At 42.1% G+C, this 25,244-nt stretch overlaps 1 protein-coding gene across 7 annotated transcripts in view; it reads left to right on the top strand.

Annotated features, from left to right (window-relative positions):
- Nucleotides 1–6,830: 6,830 nt before the first annotated feature.
- Nucleotides 6,831–25,244, top strand: part of OSBPL2 (oxysterol binding protein like 2) — a 52,731-nt gene continuing 34,317 nt past the window's right edge. Inside the window, exons 1-6 of one of the 7 annotated variants that reach the window (XM_032802263.2) lie at nt 6,831–6,931; nt 8,135–8,274; nt 10,723–10,825; nt 18,760–18,843; nt 20,790–20,917; nt 23,803–23,966. In XM_032802263.2, coding sequence (XP_032658154.1) covers nt 23,930–23,966 — 37 coding nt within the window. In that variant the 5' untranslated portion in view covers nt 6,831–6,931; nt 8,135–8,274; nt 10,723–10,825; ... (1 more) ...; nt 20,790–20,917; nt 23,803–23,929. Of the gene's footprint in view, nt 7,005–8,134; nt 8,275–10,722; nt 10,826–18,759; nt 18,844–20,789; nt 20,918–23,802; nt 23,967–25,244 lie in introns of those variants that run through there. The other 6 variants (XM_032802262.2, XM_075072230.1, XM_032802266.2 and 3 more) reach the window with 6 other exon arrangements.

Genomic DNA, 25,244 nt, shown 5'->3' with positions numbered 1-25,244 from the left:
CGTGCAGCAAGCAGAGGTTGTCATTCAAAGGACAGCTGTGTGATAAAGGGAAATGCACCTCACTATGACACCCCATAGAAAGTGACACAGGGAACCACTTGGTGATAGTTGTTTATTGCAGGTAATCTGGTCAAAGATGCTACATTAATAGTATATTTTGTTTGTATCATTTGGCATCCAGGCAAAACTACATTTCCACTGGTAACGCAGACTGTCAGCCAGGTAGACACACCCGCAATCCAGCAGAGTGCATGTTTTGCAACAGAAGCATTTTTCTTCTGTGGCAGGATAGGAGCAACTTCTGGGATTCCTGTCCTAAAGAGGGTCTTGGGGCGAGAGTTGGATTGAAACTAGAACCTTGACTCCAAGGGTGCGTGTGGGCGCTTTTTCTGACTCAAATCTCCACAGATGCCCCTGGCTGTGTAATTTTGACTCCAGGTTGCGCCCCAAACCAAAGATGCCTATTTTCCAATTCTGGCTCAGAAGTGGTTGGAACGTTGAGCTTGCAAAATACTGTTAGACTGGTTCTGGTGGGATTTCCAGTGTTTGGAGCCAAAATCTCAGAAAAGCAGCTTGCTAGACTTTGGCACGGTTGAGTCCAGCCTTGAACCCACTTCCAGCTTAATTGAGCCCAGCTGGTAATATCACTGCCTCACCCAATCTTTTTAGAGGACGTAGGTAGGAATCAGAAGGACTCCTGGGTTATATTCCATGATCTTGGGCAAGTCAGGGAGCCAAAGTTTTAAAATTTGGGTGCCTGAATGTAGGTACCTAAATAACAGACCTGGTTTTAAGAGTTTCTGAGGATCTGCAATTTCCACTGAAGTCTCCTCCATGGAAACTCAGCGGGAGTGGAGTGTACGCAGCGCCTCTTAAAAATTTGACCACTTTAATTTAGTTGCTTAACTATGGAATTTTTTTTTTTAGGTGACAAGCTTTCAGCAACCAGCTTAGAAATGTTTGGCCTTCACATCTCCCTGCCTCACTTCACCTATTTGTATAAACAGGGATAATGGCACCCACTTACCTCTCAAGGGTGTTGTGAGGCTTAATTAATGTTTGTAATGTAAACTGTGATCTTCATATGAAAGGGGCTGTGACAGCAGAGAATATTGGTCATTTTGTGTAGTCTGCTTCCCAGGATTCAGAAGTGTTTGAAAGCTGCCACTTCAGAAGCACTCGGAGAACAAATGCAGTCTACGTAATGCACTCATTTGACGCTGGATATTTTACAAACCCCTGAAAGACTTGTTCAGTGCTTAATCCCGTCTCAATTAGGATTGTTAATTTTTTTCCAGGATCTTTTAGACATAACTGGCATGATGGGGTCTTTACGGTAGCTCAGTAGGTTTGTGCACAAGCATTTTACCTGGAGCATGAGTTTCAAATTCTGCCTGACGACAGCTGTGAAAATGGACTGATGGTCACATTTTACACCCGTCAGGAAATTTTACCACATTGTGAAATCTCTGCAGAATCTGGTAGTTTTCCTCAGCAGGGAAATTGTTGAAACAACTTCCACCATGTGCTGACAAATGGAATTTAAAATAATTCATGATTAATCATTAGGCTTTAATAGTTCTCCATTAGGGTTGCTGACTTTCTAATCCTACAAAACTGAACACAGCAGCCCTGCCCCTTCCCCGAGGTCCCACCCCCGCTCACTACATTGCCTCCTTCCTCGGTGGCATGCTCTCCCCCTCCCTCCCCCACTTTCACTGGACTGGGGCAGGGGGTTGGGGTGTAAAAGGGGTTGGGGGCTCTAACTGGGGGTGTGGGTTCAAGAGTGGGGCCAGAAATGAGGGTTTCAGGGTGTGGGAGGGGGCTCAGGGCTGGGGCAGAGAGTTGGGGTGCAGAAGGAAGGTGAGAGATCTGGAATGGGGCTGGAGATGAGGGGTTTGGGAGGCAGGAGGGGGCTCCAGGCTGAGGGGTGGGGCCAAGGGATTCGGAATGTGGGAGGGTGTGGGATGAGGCAGGGGATTGGGGTGTGGGAGGGGGTATGGGCTCTGAGCTGGGGGTAATGGCTCTGAGGTGGGATTGGGGGTGTGGAGTTTTGAGTGCAGAAGGGGGCTCTGGCTTTGGTGGGGCTCAGGGCTGGGGCAGAGGGTTGAGGCACGGGGTTGGGGCATTGGCTTACCTCGAGTATCTCCCAGTCAGTGGCACAGCAGGGCTAAGGCAGGCTCTGTGCCTGTTCTGGCTCTGTGCTGCACCACGGAAGCAGCCAGCAGTTTCTGACTCATAGGCAGGGTGGCCAGGAGGCTTCATGTTGCTCTTGCTCACAGGCACCAGTTCCCGGCTCCCATTGGCAGCAGTTCCTGGCCAATGGGAGTGCAGAGCTGGTGCTTGGAGCGAGGGCAGCATGCAAGGCCTCATGCTCCCCCTGCCTAGGAGTCGGACCCGCTGGCTGCTTCCGGGGAGCAGCGCAGTGCCAGGACAGGTGGGGACTAGCCTGCCTTAGCCCCACTGTACTGCCAACTGGACTCCTATTGCACTCTTCCCCGCTGCCCCTTTTCCCCTTCCTCTAACTGCTCCTTCCTTTTATGGAATGCAAGATTTGCCATATTGAAGAAAGTCTTTGCTCCCTCAAGTCTAATATTCTCTATCCAGAAATGGTGAATTGATAACACAGTGGAAGTGAAATGGCCTCTTTTGTTCTCTGCCACAATGTACCTAGACAAATGTACAGTGCTCTAAATAAGGGCAACATTCCTTCCTGACCCCTAAACTGACAACCTAATACCATGAAGCATGAGATTTATGTACCTCATCTTAGCCTGTATAGCCTGGATAAAGTAATGTCTGTGTGGGACTCTATTTTAACTTTCACCTTCCTCCAACACCGCCCCCCCCAGCATGTAAATGATGGGTTTAAATTCTGATACACTCAGACAGGCTTTCTCAGACCCACTTCCTGATGCGTAACTTTGACCACTTTACACATGATATCTGAACTTGATCTAATGTATCTAATTAGCCAGTGATGCAATGGTTTTTTTAAAAAGTGAGCAAACTAACCAAAAGTAAACTCCATAATTCTCAGATGAGAAGTGGGCAATCTTTTTACCTGCATTTCCCCTCAGATACACTACTACAATTAACCTCTATTGACTTTTGTCTCCAAAAACACAGACTCAGATAAGGGATTGAATTAATCCCTGGTTTGACTCTATTGACTTCGGTGGAGATGAATTTGGTCCAAGGAGTCCAATGATAACTTCCCATGTGGCAGTATTCTTCTCAGCTAGAGTCCAGACATCCTTAATTCTAAATCAGAAATTCTTGCTGCCAAGTTTGCCAAATATTTTATATTCTATTCATTTTTTATCATCCATGGTCAGCAGATAAATTAGAAGGTACTGTGGTATATTATATCCTCTCCGGACTGCAACAGAAAACAGAGGTCACCTGATATCTATTCAGTGGAGAAGTGAACTAGACAGCATGTGCAGGAAGGAAGAGGATTGCGCAGCCGGGTAGGGCAGGGCAGCATGAGTCTGTAATCTAAGTTTAGCTGTTATTGACATTGGTGGGAGTTAGGTGCCTAAATACCTTTGGGGATCTGGTCGTTAAGTTCCTATGCGGCGATAGTGTTTGAAAACCACAGAGGGATTGTTAATATGGCTTAATGAGGGAGGGACAATCTATGTCACTCAGTGCCGTCAGCCCAGATTCTGTGGGATGCTATGCACCTGCAGTTTTCATGGACATGAAAGGGAGATGCAGGTGCTTGGTCCTTCCCTGGATTTGCCCTGTTGTTTGCTATAACACTCCAAGTGGTCAGGCAATTCCAAAGGAGCTCAGGGTACATCTACATTTTGAGCTAGGGGTGTAATTCCCAACTTGAGGCAATATACCCACACTAGCTCTGATTGAGTACAGGGGAACTATATTGCCCAAAGGGAAAATGGGGCACTTCGTAGGGCTGGCCCAACGCCTCCTCCTCACCCAGCTGCTTGCCCTCTCCCCATCCCGGGGTTGGCCCTGGCTGCTCGCCTGCCTCCCCCCCCACCCCAGCTGGCACCGGTCACTCACTCACTCACCCTGCGGGCCCCCTGTGACAGGCTATCACCAATCGTTCGAACCTGCGTGGAACCCTGCCTGCCCCCCATCCCTCTGTGTGGAAGTGGCATCTCTGCACATTCCTCTGACCACACCGCACCCCACTTTTTTTTTTGACAAATTGATCAAATTGGCAAGAACAAATGGGGCAAATGCCTCCTTTTGCCAAAAAAGTCAGGACTGCCATGACAGGGCTTAATAAAGGGACTGGTCAAAACAGGACCTATGATCACCCTAGTATAATAGCATGTAGCTGCAGCATCCTCAGTGACGGAAGGGGCTAGCAGCCCGGAGGCTGTGCCTAGCGCCTTGGATGGGCTATGTCAGGGATCTCAAAGTCAAATCACCATGAGGACTAGCACATTGGCCCGAGGGCAGCATCGACACCTTTTCATATAAAGATACAAAAGTCATCCCCGCCCCCACCCCCACTCCTTCAATGAGGCCCTGCCCCATTCCAACCCCTTCCCCAAAGTCCCCACCCGTGTCCCACCTCCTCCCCTGAGTGCCTGGCTCCTCCCCGGTGGAAGTCAAACAGGTGTTTGGAGGTGGGAAGTGCCTGGAGGCAGGCAGCGGAGCGGGGACATGGGACATTGGGGGTAGGGGAGCTTGGCGGGCTGCAGGAAATAAGCCCGCAGGCTGCATGTTTGAGACCTCTGGGCTATGTATTCAGGGTGTCTAGCCCCTCCCATGGCTTGGCTACACTCTCTTTATTGCCCTGGCTCAATCAGAGCTAGTGTGAGAGTGTCTCCTCAAGCTGGTACTGACATCCCTAGCTTGCAGCGTAGATATACCCTCTGTGTAAGGAAAGACTGTACTTGGGCTGCAGCGGTACCCAGTGCAGGAGAGGGAAGTGCCTCAGGTGGAGAATGCTGCAGGCAGCAGCTGGAGGAGCACCTACTGGATAAATGGAAATGTCTTTGGCTTGCTTAGCTCTCCCATCTGAAAAGAATGTCTGGAGGGCAGGTGCTAAAGTTTCCTCACGCAGACCACGCTCAAAGCTGCCATGCTTGCAAATAAGGCTTGATTATGAGCATAACTTGTCTCAGAATGTATCAAAACTGGTGACAGAAGATCACTATCTGTTTGTTGTAACATGCCACATGTTTAGGCACATTAAAGGTAGGTCATTGGGTTAAGCTGTGGATGTCTTGCTCCCCCCGCCGCCCCGCACTCACTTATATTGTTGCAGTTCAGGTTTTGTGAATCAGCTGTAGTAAGAGATTGTTGCCTGACTGGATTTAATCACTAATCTAGCTGTCTGCTCTTCAGGACAAAGACATTATCTGTTTGGCACAGTTAAGGTACCATATAGCTCTGTACAGTTATGGTGCTATATAAAGCAATGTTGCTCATTCTTGTGATTTTATTGCAAGTCATGTGATATTTGGGGTTTTCCTTAGATGCTGGATTTATGAAATGCATGAGAATCTCAGCTTTCCTTTTGAAAAAAACTGTTTCTAGCCCTCATGGGGGGTGGAGAAAAGCTTGAAAATATGAAGCCAAGTGCACCCTAAGGGCTCAGAAATCGGAAGGCAAATAAAATGAACCTAATACTAATTATTTTTAAGAAATCTCATGATTAAGCCAAATGTGTGGTGGTGAATATTATTTTTTTTGAAGTGCTGACTCATGATTTTGAATGTTAGGGGTTGGCAATACTCAATACAGTCCCAATTACTTAAAGAACAGGAGCACTTCTTTTGAAGTGAGTTACCTGCGCAAAGTTAAGCACATGCATAAGGAATTGCAATATTAGGGCCTGAAGAGACAAACAGTATGAAAACTTCTGTGTGTGCGCATGTGTATCTAGAACAGGAAATATGATATATAAAAAAATGTACAATCTGTACATAAGTATATATTTGGAAGTATATGTAACAAATGTAAGAAGATACAGTATATGTAGTTTGAGCATTTAGCACCTGTAGGAAAGTTAGAATGTTATACTGAATATTTATAAGTGGGTAACACAAGAATATAGCTATATAATAATGAAACATGCAGGTTTTATGTAATATACATTCTTGTATTTGTATACATTTGACACATGAAAGACATAATATGCAAAGTGTCATAGTATGCAGTTAGGCAAGAGATTTAATATATGCAAAATATTATGCAGTGCATCCAAATACATGGAGTATGCAAAACTACACGAAGTTCATAACACAGACACGTTGAAAGCAGGGTATATAATACATACCAGATGCCACTATGTGCAGAGTGTAGTAAAGACAATAGATGCAGTGACATGTGAATATGCAGCAGTAGATGTAAAGTATCAGGGGAGTAGCCGTGTTAGTCTGGATTTGTAAATGCAGCAAAGAATACTGTGGCACCTTATAGACTAACAGATGTTTTGGAGCTTGAGCTTTCGTGGGTGAATACCCACGTTGTCAGAGGACTACATGCATCTGACGAAGTGGGTATTTACCCACAAAAGCTCATGTTCCAAAAGGTCTGTTAGTCTATAAGGTGCCACAGGACTCTTTGCTGCTTTCACTAGATGTAAAATATACATCAGTGCAGTCTAAGCAGATTTACATTTAATAGGATGTGTCAGTTCCTACAAACGTACCAGCAGTAGCCAAGCTTAGGGCAGATTTCTCCTCCCATATTTGCATAGACACGCCCTCCTGGAACGCCATTGGCCAGCAGGCTCGCCAGTGATGGTCGGGCCTCTGCGTCCCGGGCCTGGCATCTTATTAGCATGTGCCCCGCCCCGCCCGCACTGATTAGGCAGTTTGGGGTTGCCACAGCCTCGCCCGGCTTTCCGGTTGGCTGTCTGGGCTGTCACTCGGCGAAGGCTTGGGGCCGCACTTCCGCCTTGGTGTCAGCGGGTCTGGGCCCGGGGCTGTTGCGGGACCAGGTGAGAGAAGGCGCCCGCGGCCTGTGCCCTGGCGGGACCACCGCAGCCGGGGCCCGGGTGGGACCGCGGGGAGGTAACTAAGGCTCTCGCCCGGGAAAAGTAGGCCCCGCTCTGGGCTCCTTCAGCCCGGGGCAGGGACCCTCCGCCGTCCGGCCCCTGAGTGCGCCGCCTGGCGGGGGAGGGACCCCAGACCTGGGGCGGGGAAGGGAGATGCCCAGACTGAGATACCGTCTCCCTGAGGGGGACATGGGGGAGAAGCCCCCTATCAGACCTGCTACCCGGGGAAGGAGCCCGGCAGACCGGGACCCCGACCCTGGGGGGAGCCCCTGGAGCATCCCCAGGAGGTGGGGGAGGAGGCCCCGATTAGTCACTTCGGGTGAGGCCGCTTTCTATTGCAGGCAAATGGGTAGAAAAGATCCTGAAAGGTGGGTTGAGGGGAAAGAGCAAGGTGCACTCCCTGGAGAGCTTATCCGTCACGCAGGAGAAATGGAGCTAGTCTGCATGCTTCGGTGTGTTGGGTCACTGCTTCGTATAGCTGCTTATTGGTGGTTGTCTTAGGGCTCCATATATAATAAGATGGTAAAGCTAAACAAATAACATTAGATAGAAATCGTATGGCTAGACCCTTTTGCCCCTAATTTACATTGCAGAGATGCACTGAGTCTTACCACCATGTGGGGCAATGTGTTTCATTACAAATTCTTCTTTAAACTGGAAGGCTTCTAATCTGGAGGAGTTGGGAACAAGAACTGGCAGAAGGTGCTGAAGACCTTTTGTAAGGAGAACAGCTGACATCCTATGTCAAGTCAGAACAGAGTTCCATTCCTGTGTGACTTAGGGAAGGAAAGTAAGGCAGGGAAAAGAGCCTACTATGCTCCTATAATATGCAGAAGTGGAGCTTGGTTTCAGCATGATAGAGGAGCATGGGGTGCATATTGCCTCCTGCTTGAAGTTGTCTTTTCCCCCCAACTGTCACTCACAGTCCTTGTCAGTACATGCCCCTTGATTCTCTATTATTCCAGCTGACCCCAGCATCCCTCTCTTGCAGAGCTTCTGCAGAGTAGCAGGTAACCTGGAAAATAGTTGAAAAAGGCTGTTTTTATATTTCACAGAGGTTTGTGTGGCATGTTAATAAAAAAGTAAAGTATGTGGCCATTTGTCTAATATGGGTTTTAATCTTATTTATACTGTCTATTCATTTAGTTTGTGAACTCCTTGAGGGTATGGTCTGTCTTCCTGCAACACTTACGGGCCAGAACTTGAAAACTGCGTGCCTAGAAGCACATATGGTTTTGTGTGTGCCTGTGTCAGTCTTGCAGCTCCACCAATGAATATCTGCAAATGTATGTATAATGCTAATAAATATTTTCTTGATTTAAAACATGTTTTGTTTAAACCTTCAAGTAGCAGAAGTGAAGAGGACCTTGATTTGCAGTGTATTTAGGATCACAATATCACTGTTTCATCTTTTTCTCCCATCTGTCTTGCTCACATCTGTCTCCCTTTTTTCAGCATTGTCTACTGTTTCAGGGTTACTGATTGCATGAATGGCTGTTTCTTTTACTGATCCTTGCAGAAGTTGAGCACATCTACCCTGTGGCATTCACATTGACACCTGTGGGCAGCCATATGCATCACATCTTACAACTGTTTTGGGACTCTTGAAATGCCACAGTGTGCTTGCTGGAAGCAGGAGTTTTTTGGCAACTTCCAAATTTGAGGCATTGTGAGGCAGGGATAGGAGAACTGGTTGAAGTAGCACTGAAGCACAAGGCATTATAAGCTGTTGTTTCTTACAGGTGCCTTTTCATTTAGTGTAGACAGAGCCTTCCTCAAAATAATTATTCACTCAAGTTGTGTGAGTGACTCTTTGTAATGGTCTAATAGGAAATGTATTAACCTTTGTATCTTCTTATTGACTTAAAGCAAAAAAAAAGTTTTATAGCACCTGAATTTTAAATGAATGTGTGCTGAACATAATGAACAGTGAATCTGGGAAGACTGATGAGTTGTTCTCTGGGCTGTATGGTGAGAGAATTGAGCAGAAACTGACGTGTAGCTGCCTTCTGACTCTTGAGGGAAGTTTCAGGGAAGCTGCCTATCAGCACACCTCATTTGACTTAACTTCCGAAGGCAATCTGATGATGAATTCTGAAAAGGAAATATTGAAACAGCTGCTCTCAATACATGTGGCATGTATTTCATGAAGCAGAAGACACAGTTTTTCCAAAATTAGTTCCTTGGACATGCCAATGCAATTTCATAAACAGATCACGGAACTTAAAAGGCACAAAAAGCTAATTAGATTACAGATTCCATCTCTGGGGATAGTTGAAGAACAGTCGTCATTCTGGAGTAATTTTCTATAGATTGTACTCCTAAAATAGATGGACGATGAGAGACTTGAGACTGATCCAAAAGCTTAATTGTGTGCGTTACTGGCTACATAAATGTACTTGGTTTAATTGTTGTAGCCATTCAGAGTTGCTTTCTTTGTTTGATATTTATACTTGTTTTCTTAGTTTCATACTTAAGAACAATTACCGTGTTCTCAGTAGCTTTCCACAACAGTTAAAAATAATTTCTTACCTTAGCTGTCAGCTTTTATAAATAAAACTATATAATGCTACTTGCATGTGTCTCTTTTTTTCTTTTTCAAATGAATTTTGTACTTCGTACTCATCAAACTAAATACAAAATAGGCTTTCCAATATCTTTCATTTAGTGTCTCAGAGCACACTCAGCAATCTTTTTTGGCCTTAAGACACTGTATAGTATTTAAGTAGTTTTGCACAGATATAAATATATTCCATATAGCTAACTGCTTGAAACCAGGATTTGCACGTAAGTACTCTGAAGTTTTAAGTGAATAACCTCATTTTCATGTGTCTTGTAAGGCAATTTGCCCTTGAACATACCAGTGTTACATCAAACTCCTTGTTATTTAAGACTTCCTCTTACACGTCAGCATTCTTTTCTTGTCCTTCAGTCGATATTGATTTTGTCACCTGATTTATTAAAATACTTCTTGAAAAGAATTTTCTGCTCTAGATACTTAGACACCATAGTGTCACAGATTCTTAGTGTGTTTGTTTACAATTCTTGTCATATTCTCTGTAAAATAACTAGTATGTGTGATTTTTGCATTCTATGTTTTTGCATGAATTATTATTTTTCCAAAACATGCCGTAAGTATACTTAGAAATCTGCCTTACATTTGTAATTCAGAACAGCCAAGATTTTTTTTTTTCTAAATTAAATGGGTTGTTGACAAGCTTGTCAGAGGAACTTCCTCATCTGGATGAAAGAAATGTGGAGTGTGAGCAATGAGAGAACTGGTAAATCTGCTTGTAGACAGGGTTTATTGGAAGATGCAGTATTTTGAATACTTTCTGGAGCATAATGTAAAAGAATAGATTGTAAATGAATGTAGGATTTTATACAAACATATCTTGTTTAAAATCTTCCGGCATGTATTGCTGAGGATTCTGCAGTGTAGGATATTGCCCTCAACCTTCACTCTTTTAAATAATTCATTTCCAGAAAGAGTGGGAGGACAGAATAGTTTTTCTTTGTATTCTAAAAGACTCAACATAGCAAATTGTATGCTAAACAACTAGAATGTGTCAAATGGGGATTTAATATTGGTCTCAGATATGCTTTTAAAAATGCACTGTGAGCCAGATGTACAAAACTAATGTCTTAATTTTCAGGATTAATGAGGTATAAGAATAAACAGAGCCTGTTTTTTAAATTTGTTTAATCATACTTTTATTTTCCCTTTATTTTAGAAAACAAAATCCTGGCCTTGGCAAATTCTGCAAAGTATTTCAGTGTATTTTACTGTGTACAAGCATTTCATTTTATCACCTTTTATAAGTACTCCAGTAGGAGGTAAGATAACTAGGAATTCTAAAGTTGTCTAAAAATCTAACGGTGTTAATAAGCTTATTTATTTTTTGTCCCAAATTTTCAGTGGGTAGGAGACCACTTTCACCCCCAAAATGTACCTGAGTTTGAGTACCTCCATTTCGTTGTATCTGCAGATACAGCAGTCACGTGCATTGTGGCTAATGGTGCATGCAGTTGCAGAAATGGGCGTGCACTTCTAAATTTGGCCCTTTCCATATTATCATTATCAGTATTATAAATCTGGGAATCAAAGTTTCAGATGATAGCTGTCTTTGTTGATGGTAATTGTGGTGTTTGTTCAATAGTATTGGTAAAGATATATGTACTGAAGGGAGAGTTCTTTGTTTTGAACTGTGATTTTTTTTTTCCTCTTAAGAGGTTTTTCTAGAAATTTTCAGAAATCAAATGTTGCTAAACAATTGTTTATAATAAAACAAGAGTGTTGTCTACTGTACCTCTAGAGTTACAAATGAAACTACAATACATTTCTTAGTGACTGAGTGTCAGGGTTATTGACACTGTTGCAAACTGATTAGCCAATAAAGTGGACTGAAAGTAAGAGGAATAGCTTTTTTAATTAAAATTTTATTATAAATAGAAATAGATATCCTAGGTCAAGAAGTTAAACTTTCTTAATACTTTAATTCTTGAAGACCACAAACGTATTAGACTGATTCCCATTTACATAAACATCTGTGCTATGAATGTTGCTTTTGAAGAGATGACACCATAGTAGAAACTCTGATTTTACTAATTTTCAGTAAGTTCTAGTCGTGAAGCCCTAAGTAAGTAATTTGTAGGACTGTTTGCATGTGTTAGTGCTACACAATTGGGTTCTGTCCCAGTAATTGCTGATGTGTATATAGAAACGTGGTTGTTTACTGGTAGCACTTTGCACTATGTTGATAAGTCGCTAGGGCTGCAACAGCTGACTTTTTTTGTATTGTGGCTATTTTCGTGATGCTTCAAGAGTAGGTCTCCATGGAAATGGCTGATAGTGGAGTACCTTGTACAGAAGAAACGTATGATTGGATATATTTGATGAGCAGTGGAATTATGCTTGATGAGATGCTTCTGGGTGCTGATGCCTATGAACTAAACCTGTAACTATGCTTTACTGTTCTGTGTTGTTTTCTGCCTTGCTGTTATGTACAGTTAGTGTTCCTGTAGTCCTTAAACTTGAATGGTCAAGTAATGGCATTGGTCACAAAATGTTAAGTATGATTAGGCGTGATGCCATGCTAGCAAAATATATGAGCAAATGGATGTGTTGCTTTTCTCTTTTACTGAACATGCTAGAGTAAGTGGTATGCAAACGATAAGAATTCAAAACCATCCCGTGGATTATTTGCGTGTTGCTAAGAGCTCAGGATTCTTGTGGGGTTACAGTGAGGTGCTTACGTACTGCCGCAAAATGGGTGGGTAGTCCTGCTATTATACCTCATGTACCAATTGCTTAATGCTGTTCTTCTTAGGATAAAAGATCTGTTGTTGTTTTTTTAAATTTGTCCTCTGTAAGCAAATTGTCCCCAAAATGGTCATTATGAAAATATAGCTCATTGATTCTGTTTTTAATTTTTTTTAAACAGACGTCATTAGTATGACTCTTTCTTAGGGAGTTTTAGCTGACATGGAGGAGGGGGTTGGCAAACTTGAAGTTTTTTTGTACATTTTGGTGCATTTAAAAATATTGTGTTGTGTGTTTTTAAGAAAAAAGCTTAAAAGAGGGACTCAGTGGCATATGAGATTAGTAAAGGTATATAAGTCTAGGGCAGGTTGTCGTTGAGACTGAACTACCCTCTCACATCAGATATGGTCTCTGCATGTCAGTGTTGAATCACACTGATGACCTCACGAGTGTGTTGGTGAAACTTTCAGTGCCACTGACTGTGCTTTATGTTACTTGCTTCCATCTCTGTTTACAACAATCAAGCCCTATTCTGTTTTTTTAACTACTTTGTGTATTTGGGGGGAAGACAACGTTCAGGCTCATTTCAGACTGTAGGATAATATTATAGTTAAGGATACAATCCATGGAAGTCATGGATTCTGTGACTTTACCAAACCTCCGTGATTTCTTCAGCTTTGGCTTTCAGCAGCTGCGGCTGGGGCTGTTTGCCCCTTCAGCTGGAGCTGGGGCTCCGCTGCTCCCCAGCGGTGAGGCTTGGACTGTCATTGCTGTGCATCTCCCTCCCCCCATGGGGCTCCAGCTATCATTCCTCCCCCCACCCCCATTATTTTTAGTAAAAGTCAGGCAGGTCACGGCTTGTCCGTGACTTTTACTAAAAGAAACCGAGACAAAATCTTAACCTTATTTATAGCCATACTTTTGAACAGATCTTATAGCATTTAAATCCCCTAGTGAGGTGGGAATGGGAGGAAAGCATTGTATAACAATGCCAGCAGCATTTCTAGTGTTCCCTAAAGAGTCTCTCTACAAAGGAGAAGGGTAGTGTACTTGCCTTTTATAAGTAAGGCCGTCAGACAGGAGATAGCACTAGACCATGCAAAGCCTTCAAGATAAAGATCATGAAGTATATTCATTGCTTTATAAGGAACAAATGAACATCCTTTGCTGTAAAAGTTATTTGGGGAGTAATTTGGCTGTGGATTTATGAACTAAATACAGACATTGGTTGAAGGTAAATACCTAAGAAAATCTTGCAAAGACTTGCATGATTTGTGACAGGATGAAACAAATTTAAATGTTAAAGTTTTGTCAGTAGAAATGGGAAGAAAAGAGATCAAATTAAGGTTCACTCCTGCCATACTAAGGAAAGTCTTTATTAATATGACCTACAAGTGGCTCAGAGATAAGATCACATGTACAGACACTAAGCTTGTTCTGATGGAATTTACTAGCCAACTCTTATTGTACCACTAACCCATTAGCAACCATTTGCCCCCAAAGGGTAATGCACAAGATAATTTCCTCTAGGAACCAATAAGGGACTATGAGTTTTACAATTTAGTGAAGACATGTGAGGTTTTTTTTTACAGGATCAGTAATGAGGAATTGGTTTGTCTGTCTCATCTCTGTAAGTGTAGCGTATACCTTGAAAATAATGTTTACTAGGGGCTTTGTGAATATAAAAAACAAAGTAACATCATGGGTGTTAACATTTATTGGGGAGGGCAGTACAACACTACATTATTTCTCAAGGGAAATCCATAGGGTAAGGTTAAAGTTAGCATAATCCCAATACAGTGTGGCTTCAAATGGACTCAGATGGCAAAGGAGTAAAGATGAATGTAAGGTTCAGAAGCAACAGGGCAGCAGTGTCTTCTGATGAAATATTACTGAAGGTCTGCATACCTAGGAGAGGGAAAATTGATCATAATATTTTGTATGGAAATAGCAACATTTACAAGTTGATAGAAAGATTTGAAATCCATTGGAGGGCTTCAGGGGATGCAGAAGTGCACCTTTGCTATACCTCCTGAAAATGAAAAGGTTGGGCAATGTGTTTTATGGTTTGGAGGTCTCTGCTTTTGCACTGTGGCGAATCCTTGATTCTCCATTTGTGCATCAAGTGCATGCATCTTCCATGTAATGTCCTAACATGGTTGATGGTTGTCCGCTGTTTTTGGTGGTGCAAGAAACCAGGCCGTTCAACAGTGGGTTCATCTATGAAGTGTTTTGTTTACATCAGAGCCTGCCCATAGCATCTGCCAGGTGTCTTCTGGGTTGAAGTTAGATGCAGAAGAGCTTCTCTAGCTGCTCAGAATGGTTGGCTGGACTTAAGATTAGCGTGAGATGGGTGAACAAGGTTATTGTGGAGTGGGAGCTTTTAGTTAGCTTTTTTGTGCTTGTGCAGTGTTGCCATCTCTCACCGCATGGTTGGAGGAAGGATGTTTGCAAGGAGAATTTGGTAATGTGTGTGTTTGTAGATATATTTGGCTGACGTGTTTGTACGCCAAACTTTCAGAGATGTATAAACAGTGTCACCGCCACCCACCACATCAAGCATTCTAGAAATGAGATTGTGAACTAAATTATCAGTTTAATAACACGCTCCATTTGTATGGCACTCAAAAATGAAGGGCCTGGAGTACTTAATCAAAAATCGTAACAAATCAGGTTGAAGATTAGATTTTATAATAGAAATAAATGCACCCTTCAGAAAAGATTAAAAAATGGCAGAGAGCCAAAATTTCAGCTGGGCTTCACCTAAACCATTTTCCCCTGTGAAGCATACATAGAAAACACACAGAGGCATTTTACATTGCTCTCCATGTTGGACTTGCCTGTTTAATTTCTGAAGTGCAGATTATGGTTGAGAATGTTGTTGCAGTCAGACTTTGAGAGGAAACAAGTCTAACTTGAATAATTCTTCTTTTTTGTGTTTCACTAGATATCTGCATTGCTGATTTCTGGTTGAAAGAATAGTGAGAGCGTGATGATAGCAGCAGGTATTAAAATAGTCAGTTTTAATTGGTGAACTTGTAATGCTGTTTTACACTTGTTGTTGATAACCTAATTTCATAAATCAGTTGACTAAGATTAATAGTTATTGAAGCTTTCATTTAGAGATGAACACGCTAGGTTTTGGCACTTTCAGGAGAGCTGTAAGAAACAGACATGAATATTTATTTCTGTTCTTTGAAATCCAACTGGTATGTTTTGGTTGACGTGGAATCTGCAGGAATTTGAACCCTGGCTGTCTTTCCAGGAATCCTGTTGTATGACTCTTATTCTTTGTTCTCCTGGTAGCCTTTATATTAACATGAAAAGTGTCCCTTGCAGTTGCACTTTATAAATATGGGTTGTCAGTTTGTGGTGGTGAAGATGCTTTTTAAGAGCAGTGTAACTCTCGTGGCATGTTTAGGCCGGCCAATGCTATGTGTAACTTCAAAGCCTGACCAAACTATTTCTGCTAAATTATCAGTTTGTTACTGTGGTGGCTTTTTGCTGCATTAACAAAGGGAGAAAGAAGTTTAAAAACAGAATATCTTTCCAGAGGTCATATGATTTTAGTAATAACTGACATAGTATTTATACAAAATAATGAGCCTTAACAGAACCTTTTCCATTGGCCTTTGTCCTTAAAGAGCAATTTAAGTCTGTTTCCCTTATGTGATGTGCTCTACAAACAGGACATCACGATTATGTTCTAACTCAAAAGCTTGAATAAGAAAAAATACCTGTCTAGGATTTAATGTGACTTTTTAAAATTTTCTTTAAAAGTGGTTTGATCCTTATTTCTAAAAAGGAGAAAAGTACGTTATCCAAACTTGGGATTAAATAAATGTGAAACTATTCCCTAGAAAAGGGTAAGGCCCTGATCTTGCAACTTGTTTTGCATGGGCAGAGCCCTGCACTTTCACTTATGCCAGTTGATTTCAGTGGTCAGGCCTCTTGGAACCAGTTGCAGTGTTAGAATCTATTTAATGGTTTTACAGTGCTTTGCTCAGAGGTACGCCACAGGTACCTGGTTATGCCAAAGTGTACAAACTCCCGGATAAATTGGTGGAAATGCATTGCCATTTCAGTTGTGTACCTTGCTTTGATCAGTGGGAGTCAGGTAGTTTAAACCTTGCATCAACCTTTTCAAATTTAATACTGAGTGGAGTGTTTGACCACATGACTAGTGTTTGAGATTTGATTTCAGTGCCCTAAGTGTTCTAATTTTTTAGTCACGGGGCGCTAGAATTCTTATTTCAAGATTGGTGTTTGCATTACTAGACTGTGCTCTAGGGCAGTTTGATATTTGTGATATCTTGTTTAACCTGTTTGTAGTTGGTTTTACAACACCATCGAAGCACAAGGCTTATTTAAGTGGGACCAAAATGGTAATCCTCTGATCAGAAGATACTGTAACATCCTGTAAACTTCTGGCAAACAGAAGTGGAATCCATTCAATGCTATGATGGTTTGTATGGGAGAGACCACGTGACTGTCGCTAGCGTGGTCTTGTAAAAAGTGACATAAGCATCAAATTATTCCCACTCTGGTTTAGGAAATATGATACGGTTGATGTTCTGCATAACCAGCCCATCACAATGTAATGAGGATAGGAAGAAAGAGGAACTAAACCGCCAATCATTTAAAAGTAGAAAGTGTCTAAGCTAAATTCACAAAGATGCCGAAAGGCCAAAATTCTCTGCTACATATTGAACTTTCCAATTGAAAGGCTCCCAAAGTGCTTTAGAGCTGCTGTACATACTTATCATTCAGCCACTATTGGGAATGGACAGCAGCAATAAATGGAGTCACTGAACAACAGTGGCGGGGGGGCGGAATTGTTAGCATATGATACTGGTGGAAAACCCTACATTTTTTAAACCTCTGTTTCTAAAGTATCTAAACTCTTCTGTGAGGTCCCTCAAATCACCAGTTACCAACCTGCTTAGCTTCAACTTTTGGCTCTGAATAGTTTTGATTTTTGCAGCATTTAGCTTTGCAACCAGATAAAGTTGGAGTCTTGTAATAGAACAGGAAGCACATTCCAGCACTATATAGGTGTTTGTGATGTCATTGGCTGCTGCATGGGAAGCAGAACCCAGGATTTGGCTTTGGCAGGTAACCGAAGGGGGCAATGCCTTCCAAAAGGATTTGTAACTTCAGTCCAGCCATGGGTAGTTCTAGCTCTTTGGGCTCTAAACTTTTTTTTTTTAAGCTGATAAAGTTATTTAACATTCCTTTTTACCCTATTCTTGGACCTGCTTCTCATTTGTACTGATGTAATGCCATCAAAAAGGGAACTGGATAAATTCATGGAGGTTAAGCCCATAAATGGCTATTAGCCAGGACAGGTAAGGAATGGTGTCCCTAGCCTCTGTTTGTCAGAGGGTGGAGATGGATGGCAGGAGAGAGATCACTTGATCATTACCTGTTAGGTTCACTCCCCTGGCATTGGTCACTGTCGATAGACAGGATACTGGGCTAGATGAACCTTTGGTCTGACCCGGTATGGCCATTCTTATGTTCATTGACCTCCTTTACATGGTGTATCTGAATAAGAGGCTACATTAGACTGTGCTTTGGCTTCAGCTTGCAGGCTTTGTTCTGAAAGATCACCTTTTGATTTTTTTGAGAGAGTATCACTGTATCAAATGATTAGTTTGACCTTGTTATCTTGTCTTATCTGCTTTCTATTTCAAAACTGACTAAACCACTTTCCTACGTATCTGGGCTCCAGTTCCCTTACTCATTATTGAGCTGTATCCCAGAAATTTTTCACCAGTTTATTAACCCCAACAGCACATTTGACTGTTAATTATGGCATCACAAAAATGAGACAGCTGGGAGCTGAGGAGAATGGGAATTGTTTCTTGTGTGACCCTGGACAAGTTGCTTAATCTTCTTTTGCTTTGTACAATCAAGATTAAACCTAAGATTAAGACCCCGCAGAAGACTGTCAAGAGGGAGCCTGGGCAGAACAATTCAAAATGTCCTAGAGTTCAGTGGGTGGGAGAATGCAGTGGAGTAGTGAAACCAAAAACTTTCTTGCTACGAAAAAAAAAAAAAATGTTGAACAGCCCTGGAGGCTGAGATTCTATCTACTCAGAACAGGTAGAGCACACTGTTTCCTCTGTGGCATGTAGCTCACCCTTTGTTTCCATTCCATGCTTGGTTGTCAGCGAGGATTGTGATCTCAGTCTGGTTCTTGGTGGACAGTTGTCTAAATTTCTAATAATTGATTGCAAATAAATCCAGTGACCCCCCCAGCTTCCAATGATTATATCTCTGAACTGGATGCATACTTTTGACCTGGAGTTAAAAGGTGCTAAACCAGTATCTTGAGCCATCCAGTTCTTTCCTACAACATTTTTGTATTTTTCTTTTGCAGCTCTTTTTATTGAAGTCTTTGTGTTTGGTTGCACAGCAGGAGAGCTTGCTGTACTTGGAAGTCCTACATGAAATGTTATTGATGATCTCTTTCTCTCTCTCTCTCTCTCTTGTTTTATTCCAGATAAACAGTAATTTCGTCTCAAGCTTGCAACTGAGGGATACTTCAGACTTTCAACGTTGTTAATACACAAGACTGCTTTTTAAAGTGAGTCTACTTTTCATAAAGTGTTACATAAAACTTCAGTCTGTTACTTAAACAATGAGTGAAAACTGGTCCAATCTTTGATCCTGCTTACGAATGCAACAAGATGGAAAAAACTTTAACTTACAGTTTTTTTACACACTGACATTTATGTTGAAATACACATCACTACAACTTCTATATTGGCTCTAAATAACAGAATTCTCCTTCTTGCCTGTTCAACAGAACACAGAGTGGGAGTGGGTAAGGGTAGAGGTGGACGTGCCATGTTTTCAGTGGGCAGAAGCCCTGTCTTGCACGTGAAAATTAGCACAATTTATATGTACAACTGTATGCCATTTAAAACTGGCATATTATACCGTATGTTTGCTGTCACTGTTCTAGGTACACAGATTTTGTTTCTATGTAAAACAGGCACATACTTTTAACGTGTTTAACACGATGGCATACAACTCTGCTTTCAGTAGGTCATCATGAACATGGGGTGGACATGACATATAGAATGTTTAGTTTGAAATTCAGATTTTTTTCCCCTTTCTTTTCTGCTCTTGGTCACCCTGGTGTGTGCATGTGTATAATAAAAATTGGCTTTAGTGAAACGTGTGTAGACCACACAGTGGGAAATAACTAATTCAATAAACGTTCTTAACAGTGTTTTTATTTTTATAAAATCTTTTTGGCCTTTTGAATATTTCTGTGTTCAATGAATGTAGGTAACTTCTTGAGTTGGGAATGTAATGCAAAACCTTTTAAGATATTGTCAACGTGGAAGAGGAGGAGAATAGTCTGAGAGCTATATCTTCTACAAACACTATATGTTCAGATACAGAGAGAGAATATGCGGTATAAACCACACTAAATAACAGACTGCTAAATTTACAGCAAAGAAATATATTCTCTCTTAGCGCACCCCCTTACCCTCAGAAAAATCAAAGGAACCTTTAGGGCAGTTAGTTGGGTATGACTACATAGCAAATAAAAACCTGCAGCTGGCCCATGCTAGCTGACGGGCTTGCTGGGTTCGGGCCGTGGGGCTGTTTCATTGCTGTGTAGACTTCTACGTTCAGGCTGGAGCCCAGGCTCTAGGACCCTGAGGAGTGGGCACCTAGAGCCCAGGCTTTCTCAACCAGTTGTAATTCTCTCAAAGTTGATGCTTTCAAGTTCAAGTGGCCTACATTACTGCAGTCTAGATGGGAAACAACAAAGGCGTGTTTCACAGAGGACAGGTGGTCATCCACAAGGGCATTCTAGCCAGCTGGAGATGGCAGAAGTTGTTACTTGTAGATATGGCTGTGTCAACCATCGGTGTTGAACAGTTCAGAAAAACTCCTATGTTGCAGGCTGCCTTGATGAAATGTGGTTGTCTCTCTCATTAGTGGACTCAAGGCATGTTTTCAGTTGGGTTGTCTAAGGGTTAGATGACAATGGTAAATACATTGACACCTATCTGTGGCAGATGTGACAATATCCTGCAACATTCTGGACAAACTCTATTGAATTAAGTTAAATCTTACATTTTTAGGAATTCATTGTATTCAAATACAAATCCTAGAAGTATGGGCCTGGAAGGGACCTCAAAGTCATCAAGTTAAGACCTTTGTGCAGCAGCAGGACCAAGGAAATCTGGATCACCCCTGACAGGTGTTTGGCCAACATGTTTTTAAAAACCTTCAGTGATGAGGATTCTGCATCCTTTTCTTCCTTGGAAGCCTATTCCAGATCTTAACTCCCTTATATTAGAAAGTTTTTCCTAATATCAACCCTACATCTCCCTTGCTGCAGATTAAAACCATAAGTTCTTGTCCTGGCTTCAGTGGACATGAAGACCAACTGATCTCTCTTCCTTTTTTATAACGACCCTTAACTTCTGTGAAAACTGTTAGCAGGTCCCCCTTTGGTGGTCTTTTCTCAAGACTAAACATGTCCAGATTTTTTTTTTTTAACCTCAGGTTCTGAGCTGAAGCACTGGTAAACTAGTGACCACAGGAGAAAGCTCTGTGTGGAGTTTGAAGGACTAATCGCCAACCAAAGCCCTTGTTGGAGTAGGGGAGTGATCTCTAAGTTTATTGGCATGCATGTAGGTTTTTATTGTTTTTAATATATTTTCTTTGTAATTCTTTTATCTTAAGAATAAAAGTTCTTCTTAGAAAGAACTATGTGGTAATTCGTGACTGTGGCCGTAATAACGTGTACCAGCTCTGAGGAGAGAAGCAAAGGAAGGCCTGCGTTTAGGCAGACTGTCTTTTGCTGGGAATCTAATAGTATAGTCAGGGAACTATGCTGCCTAAAAATACCCTGCTCAGAGTGGGGAGAGAGAGGCAGGTCTCCACCCAAGAGAGCTGTGGGCTGAGAAGCTGGGAGCCTAGAGTGAGTGCTTTTGCTGGACCATGGAGGGGAAATTCAGGTGCCGTTGCCCTAAACTGTGGCACTGTTAGTGCTACTGCTTCCAATGTTGCTTCTGCTGGTAGTGAATTATGGCCAGGGTATTCTTGAAATATTGGTAGCTCTGCCATGGACTCAAGAGGGAGCATATTATCCTGTTCTTGTTTTAGCTGAGCCAAAGATATCTGAGCTGGTTCTTCATCTTGACCCATGAAGTTACACTAGAAAATAATCCTGAATGGTATCAGGGACAAATGCCCATATTTGGTTTATGTTAGCCTGCTACTCGTTTGTCCCCTCCTCTAGGGCAGAACACTTACTGAGGATTAGGTTAGAAAAAAATTTTTTTAAGTGTCCCTCTGATATTTTTTTAAGTTAATATTTCTAGCTGTCTTGTTCTTCTATGTACCTTCTTGCACCTCCACAGCACTGAAAGTGGGAACAGTTGCTGGGGGTGGGGTGTCTTTGTTTGAAAAGTGTATATGAGTCAGATGAGCAAGCTGGTAGCTGTGAGCAATTGATAACTAGTGGAGCTGAAGCGGGTATAAAGGTCTATAACTGCACAGATTCTAGTAGCGCCCAGGAAAAAAGGAAGGAAACGTTAACCAACTGAGTTTGTTACTACATTGCTGTAGACATCTCGAGCAGTAGTGGCAAATAATTCTGGACTTGGGGTGAGGGACTGTAAATAAGAACTATTGCTATGGGTGTATTACTCTTAAGGGCTGAGTGGAGGCTCTGAGCAATGATTATGGACAAGGAGCGGGGCTGAGACCAATACCAAGGAATATAACTCAGCAAAAAGAAGGGGAGTTCTGAGGACGTTCTGGGAAAGAGAGACTTAAGTTCCTGTTTTTTGAGGTATGCCTATGCAACACAAAGCACCGAGCCTCTGGGCCTGGGTCAATAGACTTGCAATGCCGATCTTGTGTAGGGCTCTAAAAATACCTGTGTAATGTTGCAGCTCAGGTTCTGAAGCCTAGAGAGGGGCTTCACAGCCCATGCTGTCCACACACCTATGTTCAGCATGGTAGCGCAAGCCTGAGTCTGTTGACGTGGGCAGCCATTGGCTGTATAGATGTACTTGACTGATTGTGACTTAAGAGCCTGCCTTGAAGTAATAACTTAAGTGAACTATAGAATGGTACTAAACAAACTGGAATGTTCCACTGTGGAAGTTCCTCTGTCTGAATGAAGAGCAGAAAGGTTGCATTTGTATTGGGAGTCGTGTGGTTTTTGTTCTGGAGAAAAAATTAAAGGGATTTGAAATGAAGCTGGAGTCACTTCAGCAAGAAGCTAAACTGGATAAGAAAAACAGAGCTATCCCAAGACATTACAGGTGAAGGATCGAATGGCAGCGGTTTTCATTAATCCAAGTGGAAGTGCCAGAGTTCGTTTCCCCCCAGAAAACTGCTCCTCTTGCAGGTGAAATGAGATCTTTAGTGACTGCGAATAGTCAGGACTTCTAGTTCTGTCTTACTTGTATTATGTTGTTGTTCAGTGCTAGTGTAATGTATTAACTTAGTGTGCATGTTTGATTAATTATTGAATCTTTAAACCTTCAGTATTATGAAAACTGCGTAATACTAAGTATCTGATTTTTCTGCTTTGGCTAAATTGAAACTGAACCAAGTGTAATGTTTTGGATACATAAATGCCAAGCAACTGAAATAAATCAAATCTAGCCTGTGCATCAAGTCTACCTAGTAGATTTCATACACCTATGATTTGTTTGCAGTGTATTTAGCTGCACTGTATGTGAGAAAGCGGCATTATCTCTCTTCCTTATTCACTCTTGCCACAAACAAAACCACCAGCTGGCTTTATCTTGGCTTGCAGCCAGTTGGTGCAAGAGTTGAGTCTGGCAGTGGCTGACACAACCGAGTGCCTGCACTGCGAATGACTTTCCAGGTCTCCAGAACAGAAGTAGCTATGTGGTGCCATGCTTTTCTGCAGAGGTGACTTCCAGGGTTGATAGTCACTTTTCCCTCTCTGTCTCCATACAGAGTAGGTCCTGGGAGGTAACTGTGCTGATAATCTGTTTTGCCCTCTAAGAGGGCAAATTTTCCTCTACCAAACACATTTTTGCCCGTTGCTGCTACTTGACTGCCCTGGCTTCCATCCGCTGTGTGAGACCCAGCTTTGCTGCTGGCCTCATTTTAAATACAAATAGAAGTAAATTAAAGTGTTTTGCAATTATTTTTCTTAGTATAAAGTCTCTGGTATAGACTGTAAAGCCGGGGGGCAGTATATAGTATAAATATTTAGAAAATGATAGTGTGGATAAATTGTTCTGCCATTCCTTACAGTAGAAGATGAGGCTGTATTGCCCATCTTTGGAATGATTTGATTTTTTTATTAAAGAAACCTATTTTGGATTTATATTCATTATCTCTTTCCCCCCCCCCCCCCGTTATTAAATGCCAGTGGATATAAACATAAGGAATCAAGTGCCTAGGTTTTCACTTGTCAGGGATGGGGAAACTGGAGGATATGGGTTTTGTAAGGTTTTTCCCCAAAATAAGCAATGTGAAAGCACTAATATTCTGTTCGTCCCCCACCCCTCATCTTCTCAAATAGATCATCTAAAGTGTCTTGGTATTTATGAAGGAAGATTCCATGCCACAAAAATGTGTAATATTTAAATCCAGCAAAATGATGCATTAGAGGAAGCCAGGTTGCCAGTTCAAAGACTTCATACTGAAGGATGAATAGTGAAGAGGAGTTCTTTGATGCCATTACGGGTGAGTAAAAACCAAACTGCAAAATAAAATTACAGTTTGTATGTGCTTGTGGCAAGCCAGAATGTAAAATCTGTTGTTAGGAAATCAAGTACCATCACCATTAATCTGTGAGGAAAACCATTTGAAGAGAAGAAAAGGGCATCCTTTTATTGCTGCTTTGAAGCTGGGCTAGGAGCTCCTTAATGCTGGCTCTCCCTATAGCCTTGAATAAATTGTTTAGCCCCTCTGCCTCAGCTTCATGATCTGTAAAATGGGGATAAACTCACTAGACTGGTGAGGCTTAATGTTTGTAAAGCATTTTGAAAATGAAAACTGTTATGTAAGTGCTGAGTGTTGTTTTAACTTCAGTGGAGAACTTGTCCCACGGAGCTGAAGTGGAAAGTGTTTTCTAGTTAGAAATTCATTAATATAAAACAACACCCCTAGTGTAAGGAGCCAAAATCTTTGCTGTTCTGTGTTGCCCTCAGAAAAGCAAACATGAACCTCTTGACACCTGAGCATTGTGTCACAGTACTTTCCTTTGAACTAATGAGGAACACTGGTTGGTTGTAATAACCTTACAGGGTTTTAAAGGTGAACTGAAATGCTGTTAAAAAATTTATATTTTTAAAAAACTTTATTAACCTCCAACTTCCTGAATGGTTTTTCAAATGTTGAGGAATGGGAAATATTGGAAGCTGGCTGACTCCAGTGCTTTGCTCCCTCCTTGCTGGAAGTGTGGTGTCAGGCATTGGACCTGAGAACCCCTCTAACCCTGTGCTTATCTTATTCTTATGCAAAAAGAAAGGTGTTGGGAGAGAGGAGAAGGAAAAAGTCTTGGCAAAGGAAGCTCCAGGTCTTGGGATATGTCTACAATACAGCAGCACAGCTGTGGTGTAGATACTGCCTACGTCAGTGGAAAGGATTTTTCCGTCTGTGTAGTTAATCCATCTCTCTGAGGAATGGTAGCGCAGTCAATGGAATAATTTTTTCTGTTGACCTAGCCATGTCTGCACCAGGAGTTAGGTCAACCTAACTGCATCATACAGGTTATGAAACTTTTTTCACAGCGCTGAGTGATGTAGCTAGGTCAATCTAATTTTTAAGCATAGGCCAGGCCTAGGCCCTTTAAAGGGATGAGGCCCCATTCCAAATCCAACTGTTTTTTTGTATGGGCTTGGAATCAGTGCTTTCAAAGTCGGCCTCTCATGATTCAGGGAGCTGGGGCTGCATGGCTTTTCCTATTGTGGGTTTTGTTGCTTCCAGACCTCTTCTCTCACTGGCTGCTGTCTTTCCCTC

The sequence above is a fragment of the Chelonoidis abingdonii genome, chromosome 14 (genome assembly GCF_003597395.2).
Source record: "Chelonoidis abingdonii isolate Lonesome George chromosome 14, CheloAbing_2.0, whole genome shotgun sequence".
NCBI lineage: Eukaryota > Metazoa > Chordata > Testudines > Testudinidae > Chelonoidis > Chelonoidis abingdonii.
This window is presented reverse-complemented; position numbering and strand designations above follow the sequence as displayed.